Source organism: Pteronotus mesoamericanus, unplaced genomic scaffold (assembly GCF_021234165.1).
Source record: "Pteronotus mesoamericanus isolate MK-2021 breed Mesoamerican mustached bat unplaced genomic scaffold, CSHL_Meso_final contig_78, whole genome shotgun sequence".
Classification (NCBI taxonomy): domain Eukaryota; kingdom Metazoa; phylum Chordata; class Mammalia; order Chiroptera; family Mormoopidae; genus Pteronotus; species Pteronotus mesoamericanus.
The window spans coordinates 3184408-3203372 of NW_026555258.1; the positions used below are offsets into that span (position 1 = coordinate 3184408).

General features: G+C 43.2%; 1 protein-coding gene across 4 annotated transcripts in view; it reads left to right on the forward strand.

Annotated features, from left to right (window-relative positions):
* The window catches only part of SETX (senataxin), a 54970-nt gene that overhangs the window by 10492 nt on the left and 25513 nt on the right, over positions 1–18965 (forward strand). For 3 of the 4 annotated variants that reach the window (XM_054584188.1, XM_054584187.1, XM_054584189.1), the window contains 8 exons: positions 92–201; positions 1358–1577; positions 2282–2401; positions 4752–4923; positions 5059–5146; positions 5644–9930; positions 12578–12677; positions 18366–18539. In XM_054584188.1, the coding sequence (XP_054440163.1) occupies positions 92–201; positions 1358–1577; positions 2282–2401; positions 4752–4923; positions 5059–5146; positions 5644–9930; positions 12578–12677; positions 18366–18539 (5271 nt within the window). The remainder of the gene's footprint in view (positions 1–91; positions 202–1357; positions 1578–2281; positions 2402–4751; positions 4924–5058; positions 5147–5643; positions 9931–12577; positions 12678–18365; positions 18540–18965) is intronic. The other variant, XM_054584190.1, reaches the window with a different exon arrangement.

Below are 18965 nucleotides of genomic sequence, written 5' to 3' on the forward strand. Positions count from 1 at the left end.
TAGAAAACAACTGCAGGAGCCAGATTTAGGGAATCTCAATAAGCTGGTGAAGTTTGTGTCTTACGTTCACTGCCTTATTTTTTCTATTTAGATGAGTTATGTGTTGAAGCACTTTGTCGGATGGAACAAGCGAATTGCTCCTTTCAGGTTTTTGAGAAACAGCCTGGGATCTATCTGTTTCTGGTCCATCCCAATGAAATGGTGAGTGGGTCAGGCGGTGGAGGGGCACGTACTCTTTTTGCACATATGGAGAACTGTAATCAAGGTTTTGATGTGTATTTTGTTTAAAATGTTTTGTCAGAGTACTTCGGACAGGTGCTCCTTCAGCTTAAAAGGACAAACAAGGGGATGATTTGGACTTTTTTCAGCGTGCGAGCCTGGCCCAGGGAGGGAGAACCGCTCTCTCTTGCGTTCCTCGTCTGCCTGTCCTGCTCCAGACACAGGGAAATGCCAGCTACAGCGTCTGAGACAATTGTTTTGCTCACAGATGAGATTTTTTAAAGTGTGGGTGGGGGTAGACGGGCAGGGAAGGGAAGGAGATTCAGTTCCTAGGTGCCAGAAATGGAGAGGACTTGAGTAATGGTACCGAGGCAGGAACAGAAGCAGAGAGCAACGCTGCGGTGTTGGGCCCTGACCTCGGGCTTGGGGCATGAGTTTTTCTTTGGAGGTTATTGTTTTCATTTTTTTCTTTCCTTTTCAAAATTTTCTGTTATGGAAAATTACAAACATAAAAAATAGAATGGTGCAGCGAACCCCTGTATGTTCATCCCTGAGCTCCGTCAGTTGTCAGTGTGGAGTCAATATTACACTCCCGTTTTGGAATGGTCAGGGCAAACCTAAGACACCCAAACATTTCCTCCGTAGACTACTTAAGAACGTGTTCCTAAAAGATAAGGTCGTTTGTTTATTTATTTTTGCAGTCTCAACGTGGCTTCGTCTTTATGTCCTTAGTTGCAGTTCTGTTCAGCTGGAGCTCAGGTGGTTCTGAGGGGTGGCGCGTCTGTCACTGAGCAGCGATGTGGATGGGATCGTGGGAGGCGGCGAGCAGGGCGTTCATCTGCTGCTCCACCAGCCTGACCAGAAGTCGATAAGGACTTCGGGGGGAGAAAAAAACAATACGGTCACTTCCCCTAAAATAATTTCTACCCAGTGTTTAAATGAATGGATGTGCGATGATCTCATACATGGCTCTATTAGGGTTAGTGTATCCAAGTCAGCGTCAAATAAGGTTCACATGTTGCATTAATTGGTATCTCGTGTCTTTTAGTCTCTGGGGAATCCTGTTTTCTTCACTAGGTTTTTGCTGTGTGTAGACAATTACTTGTTGAATGAAGTAACGCCTGTGTTACGCTTTCAGGTTCGGCGTTGGGCTATCCTGACAGCAAAAGGCTTGGGAAAAGTGGAGAGAGATGATTATTATGACCTGCAGGAGGTTTTGACATGCCTTTTTAAAGTCATTGAGTTGGGGCTTTTAGAAAACCCAGACATTTACACTTCCTCTGTCCTTGAGAAGGGTAAACTGGTCATCCTGCCCTCACACATGTATGATGCTACCAGCTGCAAAAACTACTGGCTTGGTGAGTGTTGTCATGCCGCACAGGCGCAGTTTGTCTTTTCTTACCTTTCCCACGAGTATATTGCAATGGAAGTGATCTCTTTGGATAATCTTACCAAATTTGTTTATTTGAGGATTTCCGTTTCCAGTCTTTTGTTATTAAATTGCTATAACCATTACACACCTTGATTTTAAACATCCTGGAAACCATCTGTTTAAGATGTACGTTTTCAAGGATAGCAAATAGACCTTTAATTTGAAGCAATACTAGATGTAAAAAAATATTAATAGAGTAGTTAATTCTAATACGGTTTGATTTCTTTTTAAAAGAGGCTTTTAATATCTCAAAATAGTTGTACCCTACTTCATTGATTCTGATAGTCATGTGTCATATGTGGCAGTGGTTGGTAATTGAAATACGGTGATCTTAAAATTGAAGCCCTCGTAGATGTGATGGAATATCGTTGTGTGGTACTCATCTTAGAAATTGTTTTCTAACCAAGTTCGTACCATGTTACCTTTTTTTTATCCTCAAGCCAGTCTGAAGTCCTCCTGTTACTCAGGAGCAGTTGTATATGGAAATACCAGAATTGAATGTGTGAGAGTTGAACGGGATTCGCTTTTGCCTCATCTTTCTGAAACCGTGCTACTCTTTTGCCAGCTGAAGCAGAGGCAGCGTTAGCATGGGGTGATTTAAACTCTCACAGACACTGAATGCTCTTGCAGGGATCTGCATGCTGCTGACCATCCTGGAGGAGCAGGCCATGGACTCGCTGCTGCTGGGCTCAGACAAGCAGAATGACTTCATGCAGTCGATACTTCACACCATGGAGAAGCAGTCGGAGGGTAATCAGCTTTATTTGCTAAGTGCTTTGGAACGCTGTGATGGTGGTGATGCACTTTTAAAATACCTGTGTCACTGCAAGAATTGGGTGTATGGTGTGGAGAAAAGAAAATGGACATCTTTTTGTTTAGGTCACAGATTCAGAACTCCAAATCAGAAGGGACATTTAGAGTTTCATTTAGCATCTTACTTTCATACAAGAAGAGATGGAAGCCCAAGGAAGTCAACTTACTTTTCGATGCCGAAACACCCAGTTAGTGGTAGAATCAAGACTAGACTCCATAGGAGTTAAATTTCTAACGACATGGTAGCTGCAATCGTGGAGGTCTCCCCTGTCTCCATGCCTGCCTTTTTCCTGATTCTTCATTTTATTTTGGTTCTTTGTTGCTTCACTGTCCAAGATGGTGATTGCTAGCCAAATGTGGCTATTTAAATTTAAATTAAAAATTTAGTTTTTCAGGTCCACTGGTTATGTTTCAGGTGCTCAGTAGCCACACGTGCCTGGTGGCTACTGTATTTCCGCCATCAGAGAACGTTCTCTGGGGCAGTGCTGCTCATCCAGAGTGTGGAACATAGGGTCTAAAACCCGTAGTTGTGTTCAGTATTAGACCCCAACTTCCTTTTGCTCATGGTTGTACCGACCTGATCAGGGAGGGTTTGTGCCTAGACAGGTGTTTTATTCTCGTCGTCTGTACAGCAGAATGAATCAGTAAAGGGCGAGCATGCCAACCCCTATGGACACATAACAAATGCAGCTTTTCTGGGCTGACTGCTTTTCAGGCAGCCTTGGTGTGGATATAAACTCATTTGTGGGAGATTCCAAAATATGTAAATGTTGTTCTTTTTTGGATCGCGTGTATTTTCTTGCTAGATTATTTCTGATGAAGGTTATTACTGACTTGTGTGCCAGCACGGATCGCATGAGTCACTCACTGCTCGCGGTGTGCCAGCACGTGGGCAGTGCCTCCTGTCAGTCAGCTCCCCTGCCCTTCCGACGGCCACACCTCTTTGAGACCTGTCTTAATTGTCGTCCCCTAACTGATGACATTCTTCCTTCATTTGACAGCTTACGGGGCAAGACCTGAGACAGTGTGGTGGCCGCAGTAGAGGATAAAGGAGCGTGTGGCCAGGTCTGCAGGTTGGACTGTGTGAGAAAGCAGAGTTGAAGAGCCCCGGGGCGGCAGAGCCGGGGCTCCAGGCTGGCTCGGTAGCGTGACAGTGACGGAGAGCTGGAGCGCTCGTCTCAGGAGCTTTGGAGCTGGACTTGGTGAATCGGGTGTTGATAGGTGGTGGTCTTGCCCTTGCTGGAGAGAAAGCCAGCTGTCTCTGTTTGCTGCGGAGAGGGAGCGATGATGCGAGTGTGGTAGCTAGAGCTGGAAAGAGGCAGAGGAGGAAGATCGGAAAGTGCTGGACTGAGGACTGGGAGTTTTCTTAGAAGACGTCAAGGAGCAGGTGAAGGTGTTTGAGCAGGGCAGCCTCTTGCCACTGCGTGTCTGACAGGGAAGAGGGAAAGGCCTGGGGGTTAGAGCTCGTCGATCATGGAGGTTCCTGCCCGTGGATGAAAGGAGACGCCGGCAGAACCGTGCTGAGACACGGGGCCAAAGGCAGTGCGCGCTGTTCACCCGAAAGCCCAGGAGGTCAGTGCCGAGCACGGGCCCGGGGCACGTCCCTAGGGACCATGCTCAGCTGGGGTTTCTGGTGACATGGGCCTTGTTTAAATCTGTAAAGAGCAAGTTTTTCTTTTCCCTTTCTTTCCTCTAATTCTGTTCTTTATTGAAGGAAGGGAGTTCTGGGAGAAGTTGAATAGGAAAGATTGTTTTAGGTATGGCAAATGGCAAGAAAGGTGAGTTTAGCTAGACTATCTCAGTGTGTTCCCTGTTTAAAAATGTCTTACTGAGATGTAGAGTATTGCTTGGAAAATAATGGAAAAACAATTTTAAAATTTGCCAGCGTTTAAAACCTGTAGTTGGCAGTGCTGTCCTTTTCATTTACCTACTGCTTTGTTTTGAGTTTTGTTGCAGCCCATTTAAAGAATGTTTAATTCTTGGCTCTGAGCAGTGTGGTTCTGTGGATTGGGCATCATCCCGCAAAACAAAATGTCACTGGTTTGATTTGTGGTCTGAGCACATGCTGGGGTCAGGGGGTCGGTCCCCAGGCAGGGTGTCTATGAGCGACCACTGATGGATGTTTCTCTTGCACATCGATGCGTCTCTCTCCCTCCCTTCCCACTTCGTTCTCTCTCAAAAAAGAAAGAAAGAGAGGGAGAAGGAAAAAAGAGTGCTTAATTCTCAATGTAGTTTAGTATTTTTTCTAATTGTTTTGTAATTTGGTGGTAACTCCATTATATTTCAGATGATGGTGAAGATCCTTTCTGGCCAGCATTACACTGTTTCATGGTGATTCTGGATCGCCTGGGATCTAAGGTCTGGGGTCAACTTATTGACCCAATTGAGGCGTTTCAGACCATTATCAACAATGTGAGCTATAATAGAGAGATCCAGAATATCCGGAACAGCTCTGTAAGGTTAGTTCTGTTAATGTGTCAGAATTTTAAAGTTACCTTTGTAAGGAAGCCTGTTGTATCTTAACAGTAGGTGGTTTTCTCTCTCTTTTTTTTTTTTTTCCTTTCTGTAATTTCTATTTATTCTTAATATTTAAGGACCAAGTCAGAACCAGAGCCATGCCTGGATGATATGGTGACTTGCAGCCAGATTGTATACAATTTTAATCCTGAAAAGACCAAAAAGGTATAAAACATTTTGAGAATTTAGATGACATTGTATTGCCTTTATGTTGTAAGATCATGTTTTACATAATTAGTTGAATTGCTGATTTTATGCTGTGTAGCTCTTCTGAATCAGCTGCTACATCCAGGCTTTCTGGTTGGAGCAGATGTATTATGCATGAGGGAATAATGGACTTTTCAGTGTGCACTCTTTGGAAGGTTAGTTTTTAAGTGGACTTGGAAAGGGGGGGAAATTTATGGCGGGAGATAAATGACGTGATTAGAAATCAAGGCCAGCTAATGGGAAGAGAGTCAGGGTACATGGAGGTGTTGTAAGTTTACCTTTACATGCAACCTGAACCTCAACGTTGAACTGCGTTTTCAGTTTCTTGGGGATATGTCTATGTGTAAACCACAAGAGGAAAACCAAGCCATCTCTTTTGTTGTTTACAGCTTGTGTGCTCACCTTGTCAGGAATGGTGCTTGTTGGTCTGAATGTCAGCATTTCTTTTGTTTCAGGATTCAGGGTGGAGATCAGCTGTTTGCCCAGATTACTGTCCTAACATGTATGAAGAAATGGAAACGTTAGCCAATGTGCTTCAGTCAGATATTGGTCAAGACATGCGTGTTCACAACAGCACGTTTCTGTGGTTCATCCCTTTTGTTCAGTCCCTCATGGACCTTAAGGATCTGGGTGTGGCTTATATAGTGGAGGTTATTCACCATCTGCATGCCCAAGTCAAAGATGTCCTCAACCAAGCAGTTGTCATGTGTGACAAGGTCACTGAATTTTTTTTCCTAATTTTGGTGTCAGTGATTGAACTCCATAGAAGTAAAAAATGCCTGCACTTGCTCTGGGTCAGCTCCCAGCAGTGGGTGGAGGCCGTCGTGAAGTGCGCCAAGCTCCCCACCACCGCGTTCGTGCGGAGTTCTGAGAAGTCATCCGGCAGTGGCTCCAAAGGAACAGCAGTGACCTCTCTGTCCCTGCATCCAATGCCATCTAACTCGGTCCAACTTGCTTGTGTGCAGTTGATTAGAAGTCTCCTTAAAGAAGGTTATCAGCTTGGGCAGCAGACTCTTTGTAAGCAATTCTGGGATAAACTCAACTTATTCCTGCGAGGAAATTTATCTCTGGGCTGGCAGTTGACTAGTCAGGAAACCCATGAGTTACAAACTTGTCTAAAGCAAATTATTAGGAACATCAAATTCAAGGCACCTCAGCACTCTGCTTTGGTGGAGTTGTCTCCTTCGTGTAAAACTCCTCCTGCATCTTACAGTAAAGAAGAAAGTGAGCAAATAGGGAAGACATGTGAAAAAGACATGCACTGTCTGGGAAGCCCAACCTTTTCTAAACCATTGAAAACTGATGTATGTCAGTCGCCACAGAGTAGTATTTTAAGCAGAGCAAGTAACACCATAGAAGAGGACAATGAGCAGCATTATGTAAAAGATTTGAAACTAGAGGACCGTGTCTCAGCTGAGTCATGCTTAAAGCAGAGTAGTAAAAACCTTTTCACTGAAAGAGCCCAAGATCGAGTGACGGTACGTACAGGGAAGCAGAAGTCTGTAAAAGACGATTCCTTATATACACCACAGAGCTGTATTTCAAGAAGTGGTCCAGAAAGGGGGCATGACCAAGGAACAGTTATGTCCACATGTCTGTTGATGGATTCAAACACGGATCCTCTGGAGAAGGGGTCCACATCAAAGGAGGATTTCTCTCTACAGGATGATGTTCTTGGCAGAACCTCAAAACCAAAAACTAGGGCCCCAAAAAGTGAAATCTGTGCTAAGTTATCACATGTAATAAAAAAGCAACACAGTGCTTTGGTCAATAACACTGTGAAATTAGAGGGAAACCTGACTGAACCCAACATTGAGAATGTCTGTTCAAGAAATGTTACAGAAGATCAGAAAGGGATCTTTCTACACGATCTCACTTTAGACCCTAATGATAGTCTGGAGAATAAAAATGGAGGACACAAATCCCATAACAGGTTGTTGCCGAAGAAGAAACAGTTGAAGAATGAAGAAGAGTTAGATGGTTTTTCTTCCCATGAAAATGATTGTCAAATACAGGAATGTCATGTCGGCACTAAAGATGTGATCTCATTTGCAGAAGTGACCAGTACTTTCATGCATAAGACATCCCCCTTTAAAGATCCTGTGAGTTCGCTTGAATCAAGACATAAGAAAATTGTTAGCAAGAGTGCTGATCAGGTTTCTTCTAATTTGATAGAACAGGTCCCTAGCATCAGTCTGCAGTCTGACATCTTAACAGATTCTCAGATAGACAGAGACCTCCACAAACTGTCATTAATAGCTCAAGCCAGTGTTACTAAATTCCCATCAGATTCAACTCAAAAAAGCTCACCCCAGCTACAACGAAAAGTAGAAGATAAAAGAAGTTTCAGAGCCAACCAAAATAATGTCAGGGAAACCTGTGGACAAATTATTATTATTTCAGATTCTGATGATGATGGTGATGATGAAGGAATTATGGGTTTTCAGAAACATATGAAACAAGAAAATATGTGCACTGAGAAAGAATGTCCAGAGCAGTGTACTTCAATGGCTAATACGAACATGGAAAGGAAGCTTACAAAAGAGGAAAAGACAGATTCTCCCTTGAATTTTGAGGACGCTGATTCTCAGATTTTTGAGTTTGAAAGCCAAAAGGATGTATTTTCAGTTTGGCAAGATCAGAAACCAGACAATAAGAATTCAGTTCAAGGAGATGAAAAAAATTCATGTTGGACTCATATAGCTGATATCACAAATGATTGGGGTTATGATACTGATTATCCTATGTCTGAAGAAGTTACTAAGAAGGGAACAGAGGGCATTGAATGTGCACAACCACAAAGTAGTAGTACTGTTGAGGAATTTTGTGAACTCCAAGTCAAAAAACCTAAGAGAAAAAAACTTGAAAAACCAATGGCTAAAGATGGTTCAAGGCCTTCATCTTCTATCAGAAATGAGAACCAGTCTGATAATGAGAGAGAGCTAACTGAAAATAATGTTAAAAGTACAGACATAAGGACCTCTCCCAGTGCAGGTGTTCAGAGAACCACTTCGGTTTCCCTGAAGAAGTCTTCTCCAAAGATTTGTGCTTATTCCAAGCCTGTTCGGAGAGCTCCGGTTTCTAAAACTAAGAAAACACATTCGGATACCAAAAAAGGGCAGAATAAAAGTTCACATTACATAAGCTGCAGGACAACTCCTTTTATCGTGCCACCAAAGAAAGATCGCCAGTGTCCTGAACCAACTTCAACAGTTGAGAAACTTGGTCTAAAGAAGGGTCGTCGCAGGGCATTTGAGTTGTCTCAGCGATCTTTAGACTATATAGAGCAGTTACGGGACCATGGTAAAAACATTGGAGTGATTGATACCCGAAAAAAGACCAAACTGATTTCTCCTCAGTCTCTTCCTGTGAAAGATAAGAAACTGCTTGTGAGTCAAGATCTTCAGTTTCAAAGACAGACGAGGCACAGATCTAAACAAAACAGACAAGGACATTTTGATTCGAAAAGTACAAATGCTGCAAGAGCAGGACCACGCGCAGCACAGAAGTCTGAGGTGTTTACACCAGCATTGGGGAGGCCAGATTATGGCAATAAAGGAGGAACTGAGGTAATGGCCAGCAGTAGTGGAACCCAATCAGTAAAACGCACGTCTCCTGAACAAGGACCTGTGAAAGCAAAATCTGTTTCTCAGGTGGCTGGTGATACTTGTCTTTTGAATCAGTGTAACTCTCCAGTGTTACATGGAAGAAGACCAACGAATGAAATCACGGTCCCTCCTTCAGAGGACCCACTAGGTGGAGGGGACCTGACTGGACATCACCTGGAGGTGGCAACTTTGAAAAAGGCAGAGCCTGACGGCGACAGTGATACAGAGGGAAATGATATCTTTTTAACACAACACGATCCTGAAGATATGGATTTATGTTCACAAATACAGAATGATGACGATAAACTCATTGAAGTAGTTCATGGAAAACACGGGGTTCAGGTCAGAGAAGATTCCATACATCAGCCTCAGTTGGAACCTTTGAGTAGCACAAAATGTAAGCAGCGAGATTGTGTTGAAACTGTGAAAAGCCAGGGCGACTACTGCCCGAAACACTCGGAAGCGAAAGCAGCAGACGACGACGTCTTTCGTAAGCCCGGCTTGCCTCTTTCGGCATCTAAACCTTTGAGACCTTCCACCACTAAGATTTTTAGCTCAAGTAGTACTTCACGAATTGCTCATCTTTCCAAGTCTTTGGAGAGTAGCTCAGCACTTCCAGCTCTAAAAAATAAGTCAAGTGCAGGTCGGTCTGCTTTGAAAGTGCCAGCCCTTCCCGTGTCACCGAAGGCACTGAGTGAAGCAAAGGGTTTGTGCAGCGTTCTTCCTTCTCCAGCCTCTCCGAAGCCAGCGGGTGACGTGAAGAGCCTGTGCAGCGTTCTTTCCCCTCCGGCCTCTCCCGTGTCTCTGAAGCCACTGAGTGAAGTGAAGGGTTTGTGCAACGTCCTTTCTCCGGCTCTGAGTAACTCCAGCAGGCAAGCTTACAGACTCCCGTTTGGTGACAGCAAGCCTTTTTCTTCATCTCCGGACAGCACCTCGCCATCACAGTGCATCACTGACATGTTTGTGAAAGAGGTCCTAAAGTGGAAATACGAGATGTTTGTGAACTTCAGCCAGTGCGGGCTCCCAGCAAGTCTTTGCCAGGCCATCTCCAGGCCTGTGCCTGTCAGATTTCAAGATTGTGGCGATTATTTTAACGTTTTTCTCCCTTTGATGGTAGTGAACACTTTTGAAACAGTAAGTATGTGTTTTCACTGTATACCATTCAGTCTTTGAAGTTGCTGCTTTTCTTGACCACGTGGAGTGAAAGCAGTTAAAACAGCCAGCTTTGTGCTGATGGCGGCTTCTTGATTTCATGCAGAACAGACTTTTGTGCGACACTGTTCAGGGGGCCTCTGGTATGGAGGACACATTTGCTTCAGCTCTGCCCTTGTGGCGCTTACAGGCAATTCAGTGCTGATGCCCCGGGGCCCGAGCTAGGCCGGGGGAACCGTTCGTCAACATGAAGGAAAGGGAAGGGAAGGCTTCTCAGAGGAGAGAGGCTCCCATCTGCGTTTTTTGTTGGTTGGTTTCTGTTTTTGGAAAATAATGTAGGCTTTTATTCAGGTTTCCTTGAAGAGGGAAATAAAAACAGTAAATCCTAAATTTCTTTTAAGACAGCTGTCTTCCCAGTTTGTTACTCATCGTAGCAGCTGCTCCCTTCTGCGGTCTCCCCTCCCCTCCCCTAGTGCACCCTGTTCCGGTTCTTCCCGCCCCCCTGACTGGCCTGCCAGGGTGGCTTAGAACCACTAATCACTTGGAAAACCAGCTCATCACTCCCCAGCGCTAGCTCCCAGTGGTGGGGGGGTGGTGCAGCGCCTGGGTGTCTGTGTTCTGGCATTTGTTCTTCTCGGTGTTCTCCAGGTTTCCTGGCTCTGTGATTTGGTGTCTGACAGTTTGGGGGACACTCTTCAGTCCTTATTGCTTCAAATAGTGTTCTGTTCCTTCCTTCCGGTGTTGCCATTATATGTGTGTTGCACCTTTTGCAGTTTCGTGACAGTTCTTGACTACCCTTTTCTTTTTCCCCCAGTTTTTTCTTTTCTCTCTGCTCTTCAGCTTTGGTAGTTTCTGTGGCTGCAGCCTCAAGCTCAGGGAGTCTTCTCAGCCAAGCCTAAGTCTGATGCTGAGACTGTCAAAGGCATTCTTGTTCTTCATTTCTGTCCCAGTGCTTTTGATCGCTAGCATTTCTTTTTTATTCTTTCCTACTATATACAGGGTCTGGCAGAAGAAATGCCTGCTTGAGTGTGGTTGGTAGGATAATAATATGGGTGTGATAACTTAGGTTTAATTTGAACATTTCACCTAAAATGTCATATGGTGTGCTTGAGTGTGGTATTGCCATGTTACAGAATTACATGCTTACGATTTTGTAATAAAAGATTTGTAACTAAAAAAAGGGTGTGATTTGTGCCAGACCCTGTATATCTCTGTTTACATTATTCATCTCTTCTTGCATGGTCTACTTTTTCCACTGGCCTCTTAGCATATTAACTACAGTTTTTAAAGTTCCCTAGTTTGATAGTTCCAACATCCATGCCATATCTGATTCTCGTTCTGATGCTTGTTCTTCAAATTGTGCTTTTTGCCTTTGAGTCTGCCCTGTAATTTTTGTTGGCAGATGGACATGATACACTGGGTAAACAGGCCTTTCCTAATGTGGTGAGTTGTCTGTCATCCTGTGACACTGCCTCAGGCTTTTAGGGAGCCTGTGCTCCTGGCCGGGGCGGGTGCCCTGCCTCTTCGGGTGGGACACCATGGCTGCAGCGGGCTGACGCTGACCCCTGCTCTTCCCTCAAGTGTCTGGGTTCTCCTAGAGCCCCAGCAGGCGAGGCTCTGGTGAGGCGCTCCCGCCCCCGCCCACCCGGGCTGGCCGTGTCACAAAGCTCTGAAGGCCATGCTGTCGAGCATATCAAAATGCCAGATTTTGCTGTGTATAATGGGCACTTTTTGGCCCAGATTTTTGAGGGAAAAAGAAAGATGCATATTATACATGGGTAGTACTAATTCCATATCTAAAGTTTTTTGTTTGTTTTTGAAACAAAAAAATGAAATGTTTTTAATTCATTTAAGTTAATGCATTAAAAGTGTAACTCTAGAAAGCAATAATGATATCCATATGCAAAATAACACCCTGGAAAAATATGATAATCAGTTTTGTTTCTAAATATAAATCAGTACAAAATTGAATTAAAAAATTAAAAGGAAAGATTTTTCTCCTGAAAGCTTGGGCCAAAAACGTAAGTGTGCATTATACACAGGAGCCCATTAGGCACAGCAGAAGACGGCAGTTCCTTGTCCCCTCCCCCTGCTGGAAGCAAAGGGAATTTTCTCCAGTGTTCGCAGAGGGGACCCGGTAGAGCTCCAGGAGGTAAAACTCACCAAGTGTGGGCCCCATATACTGGGGTCCCCTAGAGTATTTAACATTTAGAGTCATTCATACTGAGCCTCTAGCAATTGGTCAGTTAAGGGTCAGGTTTTCCTATCTTGACCCTGAGGTTCCTGCTTGCAGGTCCTGCTCTGGTGAATTGTGATTGTCTGTGTCCACTTGCCTGTCTCCAGGTGGGGGGCAGCAACCTCACTTCTGTGTTGAGTGTAAGAGAAGTTAATTTTTCACCTTGTTCAGCTTTTTACGTGTTAGGCTAGAACAACAATTTCTGAGAGCCTTACATGCTGAACAGGAAACTGGAAGCCCCAAATTAATTTTTAGTGTTTCTCTCACCTGGGATTCTAGGTTCTGGATTTTACTGTGGCTTACTTTGGAAAATTTTGCTGTTTAGCATTGGCTTTCAAGAATGTTTTGGCTTTCTTAATTTGCTTTTTTTTTTTTTTTTTTCCCTTTGTATAGGTAGCACAGGAATGGGTCAGCTCTCCAAATAAAGAAAGATTCTATGAGTTGCATTTACGAAAATTTCCTGCAGAATACAAAAAGTACTGGGAGTTTGTGGGTAAGTTCTTCCTTCTGTAACACATACTATGTAGTAATTGGAGATTTCTACTTAAATGTTAAAATTTTCTGGGATGTAGGTTTCTTAAGCTGAATTTGTATCCCCTTAACAAAGAATATGTTTAAAGTCTTAATGAGGATAACGGGGCAGTTATGAATATAAAATGTAGGGGTTTAATTATTCTCTAAATAGACTACCACAAGCCATATTGTCCATGGAAGCCAGGCATGGGGGAGAGGGCCAGCAAAGGGGGTTTGGTGGGCCGAGGGGTGGGTTGTAATAGCAGTGTGTATAGGTTCTGAGTAAATCTTCCTGCTGCCTGTCTTCTCATTTCATGGTTAGTGTGAAATGCACACATTTACGTGGTAGTTCTACATAAACCACATAGTCAGAATTCTTTAACATAAGAAGTGTATATCTTACCCACTCCCCCAAATCTGTCCTCCTCCACAGATTCCCCTAAGAAAAAAAGCATGTGTCTGTTTTGGGGAAAGGGTTCATTACGCTCATTGCAGGACGTCAGATGACATTAGCCAGCAGTGAAGTAGGCCACCCCCATTTCTGACGTTCAGAGAGAGCCTAGGGAGCACACTCGCACGCATCTGCCTGCCAGGCTTCCAGCTCGCCTGCCTACGGCAGGGTGGGGGGGGGGGATGTCATTTTACCTATTTTGTGGCCATTCATTTATTCAGCAAATATTTACTGACTTTATACAGAGTGGGGCAAAAGTAGGTTTGCAGCTGTAAGTATGCAGAGTTTATTCCTTTTTTTTTCCCTTTTTTAAAAAGATTTTATTTACTTTTAGAGAGAGGGGAAGGGAGAGAGAAAGAGAGGGAGAGAAATAAGGTATGAGATACATTGATTGGTTGCCTCTCACATGCCCCCAACTGGGGATCTGGCCCGCAACCCAGGCTTGTGCCCTGACTGGGAATGGAACCCGTGACCCTTTAGTTCACAGGCCAGCACTTAGTCCACTGAGCCACACCAGCCAGGGCCAGAGTTTAATCTTTTATTATTTATTATTTTCCGTATGATCAACTGTAAACCTATATTTGTCTCCCCCTGTATGTACTGTCTGACCATATATGACTCTAGATTTTGGGTATGTAGCTGTTTAGAAAACAAAATTTCCACCTTCATGACTTCATGAAGCTTGTATTTGACTTCTTTTCATTTACAGTATTATGGACATCTTTTCAGAGTTATTAAAAGGATAATGACAGTAGATTTACTATTTGTAGTTATTCCATTGTAAGCATATTCCATAGTTGCATTTAACTGATTATTTCTAGTTAGACATGGGCATTATTTATAGTTTTTCAGTATTAAAAACACTGAATAAATCTTTGTGCTAGGCCAGACATGATGCGGCACATTCTGAGACTTTTCATTCATATTGCCTCTCCTAGCAGAAGGAAGCATTTTCACCTCTAGCATAGGCTGTAAGAATGTGTATCTCTGTTGTTTGTTGGTTTAAATTTTTTTTTCAGTTTTATATATGAAAATGTATCTCATTTGAGGTTGTGGTTTTTGTTCCCCGATCTTCACTGGTCATTTGTGTTTTATTGGGGGTTGAGGGGCAGAGGTAATTGTTTGCTTGTGCCCTTTGTCCTTTTTTCTATTAGGGGGGTTGTTTTCTTTTAACTTGGAAGCATTGTTGTAAATAACATGTAAATCACTAATTTATCTGGATGCGATTTATCTTTATCATATGATAGACTTACGTAGTATTCACTCTTGTACCTGACTTCTTTTAACATATCTGTACAAGTCGTCAATTTGTATGCATGTTTGTTATTTATTTTCGTTGTTGTGCTTATGTATCGTTGTATGAATACATCAGTTTTACTGTGGGTGGACGTTTTTTCCAGCAGTTTTGACCTGTGTGACAGGAGTTTCCCAGACCACCCCCTGATCCAGTGATTCGCCGAGAGAACTGCACGTGTCGTCCTGCTTGTGGCCGGGACTTACTATGGCGAAAGGCTGCAGAGCAGTGTCAGCAAAGGGAAAGGCGTGGGCTGCAGTGGGCGGCGGGCAGATGTCACGGGCCAGCCTTGTGAGCGGGCTTCTCAGGGCCGCAGCCTCCGGCCCACCGTGTTCGCTGTCAGCGTGGCAGCTTACGAGTAATGCTGCTGTGATCGCTCGTGTTCGTTGAGCGCATCGTGGTTGCACGTGGCCTCGGGCGGGCTGCGGGGCCTCCGGGCGTGCCCGAGGTCAGCGCGGGTGGATGATGCCAAGCTGGCCGCGCACAGCTGTGCTCCGCCCGCAGCGCGTGGAAGTTGCATGGTTTTGTGTCTTCACCAGCACGTTTGTGTTGGTTGTGCTCATTTTAACCATTGTGGTGTATGTACTGGTGGTCTCTTGTGGGTTTATTTTGTAATAGCTTTTGTCATAGTCAATGAGGTTGAGCACCTTTTCATTGATTTAGGAGGTGCTCCCATATAAACTCTTTGGGGAAGTGCCTCTTCAGGGCTCTTGTTCATTTCCTGTTGTCTTTTTCTCACTGATTTGTAGCCGTTCTTTATATAATTGGACGCAAGCCAGTCTGCCACTTGGGTTCACGTTTTGACTCACTGTTGTCCTAAAAAAATGTGTATTTCACTCTTCTGAAGAATTTATTTTTAACATAAATGCTTGTGTGTGTGTGTGGTTAGTGCCCTGTGCCTCATCTGAGAGCCCCTCCCTGCTATGGGTCGTGAAGATGCTGTCTAGGTGCCAGCAAACTGCAGTTTGCAGATCTGCCCCATATCCTGTTTTTGTATTGTCCTAGGGTGGTAAGGCTTACATTTTAAGGGGCTTCGGAAAAAAAGACAGTGATGAGTAAGCAACCCGCACCGTATGTGGCCTGCAAAGCAAAGGTTTGGCTCTGTACAGAAAAAGTTTGCCAGCCCCTTTTCTAGAGGATTCATTGTTTCAACAACTAGGAATCGATTGCTGTGCAGGAGTGAGACGTGGGGTCATGTTCCAGTTCTGGCCTTTCCGGGTGGGGATGGAGTTGCCCCAGTGCAGCGCTGTGTGTTGAAAGCCTACCCTTCCTCTGCTCTGCGGAGCTGTGTTTGTCATGAGCTCCGTGTCCACTTGTTTCGGGACTCATTTCTTCTTTATTGGATCATTTGTACCCTTATCACCTGGCCTAATCAGTTAGTCTAGCTTTGCAGTAAGTTTTAATATCCAGTAAGTAGTCTTTCTACCTTGTTTTGCCTTAAGAATGCCTGCAGCTATTAGTGACCTTTTGCATTCCCATATGAACTTTAGAGGAAAAAAATGTGAAAACTTGTTAAGAATTAACATCTTTCTAATACTGATTTTTTAACTAATTCGTAAAGCATGTATCATCAGTTATTTAGGTTTACTTTTAGTAATGTTTTATAGTTTTCTGTGGAGACATTTTGCAGATTATCTTTGGTTAGATTTTTTTTTTTTGATCATTTGTAATTTAATGTCATTGAATATCTCTAAAAGATACAGACCTTAAAAGTTATAATAAAATAATATTTTGCTGCTAAAATATTAACAGTTCCTTAATATCAGATAGCTAATTAGTGTTCAAATTTCCAGTTTCCTCATTAAAATCCAAATTAAGTCCACTCATATTGGTTGATACAGTTTTTTAACTATAATTCTCTCATTAATTTTTTTCCCTCTGTAATTTAGAAATAGGATCATTGATCCTGTATATTTACTCACTGCCTGTATTTTGCTGATTGCAACTTCCTGGTATTGCTCACTATTTTTTTAATCCTCTGCATTTCCTATAAATTGATCATTGGATCTAGAGATTTGATCAGCTTCAAGTTAGATTTATTATTTGTGGCAAAACTTTCAAGAGGGTGGTATTTTCCTTTATAAGAAAATACCTGATAATCTGATTTCTTCTCTTTTTGTAATATTTACAGTTGTTAGGCTTATGGCTTTGCTTGATTATGCAGGGATACAAAACGGTAATATTTTTATTTGATCATTTCTTCATTTATTAGCTGGAATAATTCTGTAAAGAGAAATATCTCCGTATTTTTTGGTTACTCTTTGTTATACTTTATGAAGAAATGTAGAATGAGTACTGGACTCTTGACAATTTTTCAAAATAATGAGTTAATTCACTGCAAGTACTGGTGTTGACCAATGAGCTTTATAAAAATTATTTCATTATAAATGCATTGACGTAAAGACACTTGTGTTTCAGTGTGCTGTAATCGGCTCCTCCACGTTAGCTCCCGAGCTCCTTGGACAAGACGTAGTAGTCTTTAGAGAGCTTTCTCTTGGTATGTGAGACTTTGGAGTCATTAAATCAACAGAGGTGAATAAAGAGGAGTCAACCACAAAATGAAAAATAGTAGAAACAAGTGAACCTAATTATATATTACATTTATTACCTTCTTTTGTTTGGATGATTACTTCTTTAAATTTTTTCCATTTTTAAACAACTTTCAGGGTTTTTTTCTATTTCATAAAGTATACCTCTTTTATTATGTTAAAACTTAACAGTGTCATCCTTGATTTATCCAAGTTGATGGTTTTAATAGATATTTTAAGTGTTTTCATAGATAAGGCAAAAAACCTCTACAAGACTTGACCTCTCTGTGTGTCCCCAACCCATCTCGTATGCTGTTGTCTGGTACTTTCAGTCTGTCTGAAACAGCGCGAGGCATGTTCTGTAGCCCTCACGCAGTCCGTTTTGCTTACTGGTTCCGCCAGTTTGTGTGTTCTCCTCTCCTCGTTCTTTGCTTATCTCAGATGTGTGCTGGTTTTGTCTTTGGGAAGTTGTTTATAAAAGTCATTTGAGTCCCAGGATGATTGATACACTGTCTTCCACCAGAGAGGATCGTCCTTTGCTTCCACCAGGCTTGCGGGGGCACTCGCAAGGTGGGGTCATCTTAGTCTCATTTAAGAGACTAAGTTTTTCTGAAGTACCCGGGTGACTTACAGCTTTACCCTTGGGTCCTTTCTAACCTGAAGCAGGAGGCCTGCCAGGGACCCACTTGGGGCAGGTCCTGAGTTCAGTCCGACAGGGTCGTCCCAGGCAGTGCTCGACCTCTGGGCTGCGATTCCCTGCCCGGTTCCAGGGTTTGTGGGGAAATACTGGCCTCACCCCTTCCGGATCTCAGCAGGGTAGTTCTTTATAGTTGTATTTGCGCTCTGGTGCCTTCAGATAGACATTTCTTATGTGCTGCATTTTAAAAACCGTTTTGATTTGGTGGTTCAGTCCACGTAGTGCCAGGACCCCGGGCTCAGCCCAGTGCACTGCTGCTGGAGTTGGCGGCTCTGGGGCTTGCCCGGGCCTCCCAGCCCCATTTAGTGCACACGGCCCTTTTCCCTTGTTTGAAACGCCACCAATAGGCTCAGAGTTCTTTCACATACTTGCATCTGTTTCTGGATTTTCCCTGGGGATTTTTGAAAGTGGAGAACAAAAGAGAAAATGTTTTGGCTAAAAACTAAAATGTCAAGGAAAGGAAATATATCAGTTACTTCTGAATATTATGTTTTCATCTGTTTTGCCTTTTTAGCAGTTTTTAAGAATAATGTGGTGGTTCTGTATAATTAGTATTTTTAGACTACCCGTTTTGAAGTGTGTGTGAATTACCAGCACTTTCTACGTACGGGGACTTGGCAGAGGGTTTAGGTCCTCTCAGTTAACCTTCCTTAAAATAATGCTGTTAAGATAAATGCTGACTTGTTACTGTTCTGTAGTTTCTCTTGAGGACTGTGAACTATCTAAACAGCTTCACCCGAAGGAGAATGATCTGGTGTTTCTGGTTCCTGAAAGACAGAGCGGAGAGAAGAGAGATGTCGAGGGGAGCCCCGTCCAGGGCCCCCGTGACTATCACTGTGCTTACGTTCATAAGTTCCGCCGCACTTCAGTCCGTGAGTACATGGGATGTGGGTGAGGAGTCTGTCGACTATAAGCTTATCTTTAGTCTCTCTCTCAATTGTCCTTTGTCGGCCATGTGTTTGCTCTAGTTGGCCCTTGAATAACATGGGCCTCAACTGTGCAGGTCCGCTTATATGCAGATTTTTGTTCAATAAATACTGAAAATGTATTTTCCTTACGATTTTCATAGTAACAGTATCTTTTCTCCAGCTTATGTTATTGTAAGAATACAGTGTAAATACATACAGCATTCAAAATACATGTTCATTGACTACATTACCAGTAAGGTTTTGATTAACAGTAGACCACTAATAGTTAAGTTTTGGGGAGTCAGAAGTTTTGTGGAGTACATGGATTTTTGATGGTGCGAGGAGGCGGGGTGGGCGCCCCTAACCCTGCGTCGTCCAAGGGTCGACTGT